Genomic DNA, 7,452 nt, shown 5'->3' with positions numbered 1-7,452 from the left:
ACTTGACATTTCACACATGCATACCGTATGTGTGAAATGCACTCACGTCTTAGCTGTCTTGCTTGCTGTCGTTGTGTTGTCTTGTCAAATTCAGTTGAAAAATGGCTCAACGAACGTGGCATATGTTTACGGTGATAACATTAATATTTACGATTTTATCACTTGTTGGGGATGTTTTCACTACATCTCCAGCTGCACCATGGTACGAAAATTTGCCGGCCGTCACTATGGACTATAAAGTTCACATAGATGCAGGCAAAGAGGATTGTTACTATCAGTATGTTCAACCGGGTGCTACATTTTACGCCAGTTACCAGGTAATTGATTGCACTAAGCATTAGTATCCGTGTATAATTACTGTCATTCAAAAATTTTTGAATATCCAAAGAATTCTGTTAGATAAAAGAGGTGAAAGTATGTGATGGTTTTCTTGTTGCAGGTCTTAAAAGGTGGGGATGGTATGTGTGGGTTCGCTGTGCGACATCCTAATGGACAAATAGTCCTTCCTTACGAGTGGCGTCAAAGCGCAGAGTACGCAGATCAGTCGTCTTCGGGTGGTTACTATGCGGTGTGCATTGACAACCAATTTTCCAGGTTTGCAGGGAAGTTGGTTAACTTGTACCTGTCGGTGATCAGGTACGACATGTGGGAGAAGTACGCCAAGGATGTGGAGGAGCTGGACATGAATATCAAGAATTTTACTGTGAGTTTTCTTTAAAAAAAACATTAAAATTAGAAATCTTTATTGATAAGAGATATTTTTCTAAGACTGCAATAGCATAAGGCAACATAATCTAGTGGGAATGGTAATATTTACTGTACTTGGTTTTGCCAAGGCACAATTTATTATGTGAAGTAAGTACATAATACTTTTCATTTTATCTCACTTTATGTATTGTGCCAACATGTAACAATGGGGATTAAATACAGCAAGATGGTAACTATATTGTGAACAACTTTCATTTCAGAATTCCATTCAGTTTGTGGAAAGGAACATAAATGACATCCTCCAGTATCAGTACCATTCGAGAGCAAGAGAGTCTCGGGACTACAACTTGTTGCAAGATAACAATGCATATGTTCAAAGGTAATTGAATTTATTATATCAATATTTATTTTAATACAGGAAAATGCAGGGAGGCCTTTATCCAGCCATGGAACATTTTATGACTCTAAATGAAAATAAATCTGTGAGTGGCAGCTTGCAAATTCCAAATCCAATCAATTGGTCCTTGAAAATACAAAATTGTCAAAACATGAAGTGCTAGTCATAATAAATTGATAACATATTATCACTTAACAGTCATAATCTTATGGCCTTACCTTATACCTTACCTATTGAACACAAATTTACTGTTATAATGTTTATTTTTTTATTAATTAGGAAAAACAAAAAATATATATTTATAACCATTTTGTTTCAAAGGTTCTTCATCTTGGTCTAGGAGTATGGAAAAAACATACATTGTGTTGAATGCTTCTCCGCGCCGATTGTAAAATTATATCAAGGAAAGGGCAATATGAACAATAAATTATTTTCAAAGTCTATGAGTTAGCAACCTATCACTATTTCAGTAACTCAATTACACCAAAAGTCTTGCTGTGTCAAATGTGGCTTTTGAGTCTTGTGGCTGTTGGTTCTGTCTATTGCGTAAAATAAAAATGTGATATGTAACATGACTTGTGCACTTAATTAAGAAGCTAGGCCAGCATGCCAACAAGAATTATTGTTGATGCTTGTCTCATAAAACTTCCATGCCAGTAAAGTGCTCATAACAATCAATACATTAATAACAACCTTTGATAAGGTTTTATGTGTTTCCAACAGCCTCACTTTAGCTATTTGTAAATAGAAATGCCATGTTTGTGTTACCAATACAATAGTGAATAATACAATCAATTAGAATATTGTTCATGACTGAATGTTCACCTGTTTCAATAAGTTATTTATTGGTTCAAATACAGTTGTGTCTTAATCAAGTTTTATTGTATAAAACAGGTTATTTATATTACTACCAATATACCATTTATGTTGACTTTTAGCAAGAGCGGAAATTTTAGGATGTTTTTGGCGGACGTCTTGTCCAATATTATCCAATATAATAGTATCATTCAGCATAATTACAGCCTTTACTCCATTTGTCTTTAGCGTCATAGGCTTCCTTCAGACTCCCTGGCTTTCGCCTTCCTCATCCAATAAATGATAAATGAATAGACAACACTCAAAAGCCCTAAGTTTGTATTTTAGGTCTAAATTGACATTATACAGAAGTAAGCATTTCAAATTCAGTACCAGAGGTGGAAAGATACTCGGAACATACAATACCTACTGGGAATCGAACCCAGGATCTCCTTTTCCCGGGCGGGCGCGCGTGGGCTATGTCACGGAGGTTATGTTCTTATCCATAAAAAAGTTAAACCATACTTTAATATGTTTTGTCCCGTTCTGTCATGTCCAAAATTGTAAAGTGCGGTAGTGATGAAACATAAGTACTTACGCTTTAATTTTTTTCAAGAATAAGTGGGGTAGTAAAAATGAACTCCTGTTGTTCCAGATGGTCAATTGTCCAAATAATCACGATCGCGGCCACGGCCAGCCTGCAGGTGTACTTCGTGAGGAAGCTGTTTGAGGTCAAGGACAACTCTTCCAAGACCAGGATATGATGTTACCAGAATATATCGACATTGACTGAAACTTTCATTCCATTATGAATATTTATGGGACTTGGAATTTGTCGTACATAGATATGGTCATTCGATGACTTTTCAAGTTTTAGTGCTGTTTTTTTCAGTAATACTTCATTTTGACTATTTCTTTTTTATTTTAATAAGCCCCGTAAATATTCGTAAATTTATAAACAATTTACATTTTTTTAAAGTTAAAAATATCTATTCCATTTTTTGATCGAATTATATGATCTCTATGTCAATATTTGTGAGCTTGTTAACATAATTTAGTTTAAGTATAATTTCCTAAAGTACAAGGTGCACAAATGCTTATTAAACTAAATGATGGTGGCTGAATCCATTAGTTATTTTTTCGTTATTTAGTGTTAGTTCATACTATCATCACATTATTAGTCTCTATATGTCTTGTGTTCAGTCAATTAGTTTTATTTACTCACTACAATGTTTCTTTAATACTCTGCAACTCTCTGACATGTTACATAAATACTTTTAGCATTTAGTGCAACTCCAGCCAATTTTACGTTTGTTATTAATTTAAGATAAATATTTTCAGATCTGAATTTTATACTTTTGTGACGTAACGTGTATTTTACAAAAGATTTTATATTTTATTATTTATTACAATTTCTATGTAAAGTAGTAATGAGAATATTTTTTTATTTGTTTATAAAAAATATTGAGAATTTGATGTGAAAAGTACATAGTTTGTAAATTTTGAAAATGTACCAACAGTGCTATTCAAATTGTAAGTACTTAACTGAAATATACTATTGCAGTATACTTGTACAAATATTTCCAACTTGTACCAATAAACCTTCTCCGTTGTGGAGTTTGGTGGGTTCGCGCATGGTTGCATTCGGCTCACTTTACTGTCGTAAGGTCGATGACTGGATGTGTAAGAGTAATGTGTCCACAAAAACTCCTGGGAACATAATTTGCAGTGAACTGAAATTATATCTATTGAAAATGAATCTTGTTGTCTGTATTTCAGTGCGGCTACCTACAGCAGCACAGATATGATTTTTAAGAGGGTACATAGTGGACTGATGTATGACAATCAAAAACAAAATTTTGCAATACAATTAATATATTTGAAATTGATATGGATCATTAACTATATAAACTATAAATAATATTAGTTGGAGACTATTACATGGAAATATCTACACAATAATTTACTTAAGTACATTCGAAACGTTCGGTTTACAATTTGATTGCTTAAAATAAGGTTAGTTAGGGAATGTGAGACTGTCGGCCGCCTCGTCCGCGTGTGACTAGGGAATTTCGAAACGCGGCCAAACGAAGCACCTTTGCGTTGAAACCACGCTTGAAATCATACATAATATTATTCCGCTACACACTATCGCCGTAGATACTGACGTGAATGTTTAAACAATGCGTAGTTTGTACGAATCGAGTTACCGCAACGAAAATGTATGAATCCGACAAGGTTTGGCGATAGTGTGTATCACGAATTATACTCACTGCATTCTCTTTAAATAAATACATTTACCAATGCCATCTTTAATTTTAAAAATAATAATTTTTCCAAGACTTCTTATTTTTGTGTATGTATCGTTGAGATTCTTTAGTAAATATAGACAGCACAGTTTAAATTATCTCCGTATAAAAACAGGACCGATTTCAAACAAGAGTGGTTTCAACCTACACAAACTAAAAATGCTAAATCTAATCATCGATACAAATATATAATTCTGTACAATACATTGCGAATCTCATACGTAACTGTACATTTCACAAACACTCTTTGAGAGCGCTAACTTTAAAGCACCTTAATTCATAACAAGAAAAGTGTGCGTAGTGCGACTTTGCTATTCACATTTCACAAAAACCAATCACAGTGAATCATTGTGACGCAACGGCAATCACACTGCAATGTGATTGGTTCGCTACGTCTCACTGCGAATCGACTCGATAGTGAGATGTGATGTGCAATCCGACACTTCGCCCTCTGTGCATTAACAAGAAAACCAAGTTAACACTCGTAAACAGTCCAAAAATAACTATACTAGTTTATCGATATCGATAATATAGGCAGTGCTGGACGGACATAGTCTTTAAGCTACTCCTCGATAGTGCAGTTACAAACAATAATACTTATTATCGGAGATGTAAAAGGATTTGTATACTACTGTTCTTATATTTAAAAAAAATATGTGATGTATCAACAGTTAAGGCAACACGTGCATATCACAAAGTGACACTGTAATATTTTTAGAGAAATTATTTTTAATGAGAATTCAGACTGAGGTTGTGAATAATACATAAATATTAATGAAAAATTAAAGATATAGAAGTATTTATATATTATAGTATATATAATATATATGAACTGAATCTTCATGTTAGTGTTCCGTAGACAGGTTTGTCCCATATATTGTTTGGTGTCCTAACTATCATAATTGTCGGAAATATACAAAATAATTATATAAGAACACCATTGAAATTTATTTAAAATTGTTTTAAAACGTAAATGCCACTCAAATAATGTTCTATCACAATCACAATTATATTTTCTTCACATTCAAGTAGGCAATACTTTTTCAGTACAACGTGCAAAGACGATTACAGTAAAATAGTAATCTATACCTTTTCTGTAAATTGAAGTCTATTCAAACAAACACATTAAACACAATTTTTCTTCCACTCCACCTATCATATAGTTAGGTCAACGCACTCATGTCTTCTGCACGAAATAGATAGCAGAGAGTGCTAGTAGTCTGCATCATTTTAGTGAGTTCAAGTATATTTACATTGAAACAAGCAGTCGTGTTCCGGTCCAGGATGTCAAAGCACCCGCTTCTTCTGGCCGACGTAGGTGGCGGAGAGCGCCAGCAAGCGGTAGCGCTGGCGCAGGTTGCGCGCGCGCACGTGCGCGGACGCGATCTCGGCTGTGTACGCGCCGGGGAACCAGCCCGCCTCGCCGTCGCGCGTGCGCTCGCCGTAGTACCAGCCTACGGCGAGATATTCATATATCTAATTATTGCTCAAGCGCGAGTTCAACTTGAAGAGGGATTGACTTCACCGCTCCGAAGCTATTAAACCGATTAGGTTAATTTGATCATTTAGTTTGTCTTCTACTCAAAGAAAGAAAAAAAATATGTTGGGCGTTAGGCAGGATGTGGCTGAAACGGTAGTAACTGATCTGTCAACATCAGACTGGGAAGTGGGAGGATATTTGACATGCTGTATCGAATGTAACTAATCAGATGTATGATGTGATTAAACTTAATTTTAAAGATTCAAGTGAAAACAAGGTCGGTCGCTTGCAGTGTAGCTGCCTACCTTCGCTGGTCTTCCTGGAGACGTTGATGACGTCGCCCTCGGCCAGCCGCAGCTCGTCGGGCTGCGCGGGAGTGTAGCTGTAGAGCGCGGCCACCTGCGGACAATCCCAGCCCGCGTACACCGCCTCCCCGTCCGCGCCGGCGGCCGCGGGCGCCAGCGCCTCCGACCAGCGCGACGCGTCCGTCTCCGATGAGCACGACATTAGCTGGACAAAACAATCCATCAATTCCCACTCGATTCCAGAATTTTTTCATCTCATTATTATTTTCAAAAAGAAGTTAAAAAGCATGTAGACATGTATAACAAATCCATTTTAAACAATCCATGTCCATACTTTCATAGTAATATTATAAATGCGAAAGTCTGTTCTGTCTGTTCCGCTTTCACGGCTAAACCGTTGAGCTGATTTTCACGAAATTTGGTATGCATGTAGTTAAAGGCGAACGTTCGAACATAGAACCGAAAACCGACCCCCAATTAACTATAATAGAGGATGAAGTTTGCATGAGAAATTTTTGAAGTTTTCTTATTTAAAAGAGAAGAAATGAGAAGTTTTCTTATTTAAAAATTTCACGCATACGCCGATTTACCTTTTCAGGAAGTGGCGCGAAACAATCGAGGCCTATACCCAGCAGAGGGTTGATATAAACTAAAATGATGATTATATTTTTATACATTATAAATTCATACATTCCAAAACTGAACCTTCACATAGCGTTAGGGATTCCTTATTATCTCCAGCACACGGGCAGCAATCTAACAGTTCAAATGAGAAACAGTAATGTCAGGTAATAATCACCATCTCCAAGGTGCGTCCCTCGTGGTTCTCGAGCAGCGTGAGCAGCAGCGCGTGGCGCGCGCCCCCCGCGCCCCCGCCGGCGCCCCCGCCCCCGCCCCCGCCCCCGCCCACACCCGCGCCCTCCGCGCTGCACACCTCCAGCAGCGACCTCGGGCAGTGGTCCACAGCTATGTAGCTGTCCTCGCTAGAACAACAGAATCGTGTTCACGTTTGAGGGCAGATCAAATTTGCATGTTGTGAGAGTGCGTTTTTGGGCTCATACGCTTGTGGTATTATCTATATGGATCGAAATAATACCAACATCAATCTGATATTCACGTATGTCTTCTTTATTCCTCACCAACTACACGTAAGTACAGATAATGATCTTTCGTATATATATATCACCACTAATAACAATCAATGTCCAGTGTCCGCGGGAGACGGGAGACATGTAGGATATTTATCCTACATGTCATAGTTTAGTTCATTTGCATACGGGCGCCCCGTGATGCGCTGTTGCTCGGGCTGACTAGGGCGTTCGTGATCGGCTCCCGCGCACACAATGGACGCTCCAGAAAGATAACAAGGTAAGTAAGTTTTCTTAATACAATATTATAACTAATTAATTTTAAGTTTTATATAAATTTACACTTATGCTAAGGTACTACTAAATATAT

General features: G+C 37.1%; 2 protein-coding genes across 14 annotated transcripts in view; one reads left to right on the top strand and one right to left on the bottom strand.

Annotated features, from left to right (window-relative positions):
* Positions 1–2: 2 nt before the first annotated feature.
* Positions 3–3,468, top strand: loj (logjam). The gene is made up of 4 exons (XM_053769927.1): positions 3–317; positions 440–703; positions 969–1,087; positions 2,556–3,468. The coding sequence occupies exons 1-4, from the start codon at positions 102–104 to the stop codon at positions 2,662–2,664; spliced, it is 708 nt and encodes a 235-aa protein (XP_053625902.1). The 5' UTR covers positions 3–101; the 3' UTR covers positions 2,665–3,468.
* Positions 3,469–3,757: 289 nt separating this feature from the next.
* Exn (Ephexin) overlaps positions 3,758–7,452 on the bottom strand; it is a 105,202-nt gene continuing 101,507 nt past the window's right edge. For all 13 annotated transcript variants that reach the window (XM_053769888.2, XM_053769891.1, XM_053769890.1 and 10 more), the window contains 3 exons: positions 6,794–6,977; positions 5,995–6,199; positions 3,758–5,663 (listed from right to left, as the gene is read on the bottom strand). In XM_053769888.2, the coding sequence (XP_053625863.1) occupies positions 5,497–5,663; positions 5,995–6,199; positions 6,794–6,977 (556 nt within the window). In that variant the 3' untranslated portion in view covers positions 3,758–5,496. The remainder of the gene's footprint in view (positions 5,664–5,994; positions 6,200–6,793; positions 6,978–7,452) is intronic.

Source organism: Plodia interpunctella, chromosome 3 (genome assembly GCF_027563975.2).
Source record: "Plodia interpunctella isolate USDA-ARS_2022_Savannah chromosome 3, ilPloInte3.2, whole genome shotgun sequence".
In the NCBI taxonomy this organism is placed as follows: Eukaryota; Metazoa; Arthropoda; class Insecta; order Lepidoptera; family Pyralidae; genus Plodia; species Plodia interpunctella.
This window is presented reverse-complemented; position numbering and strand designations above follow the sequence as displayed.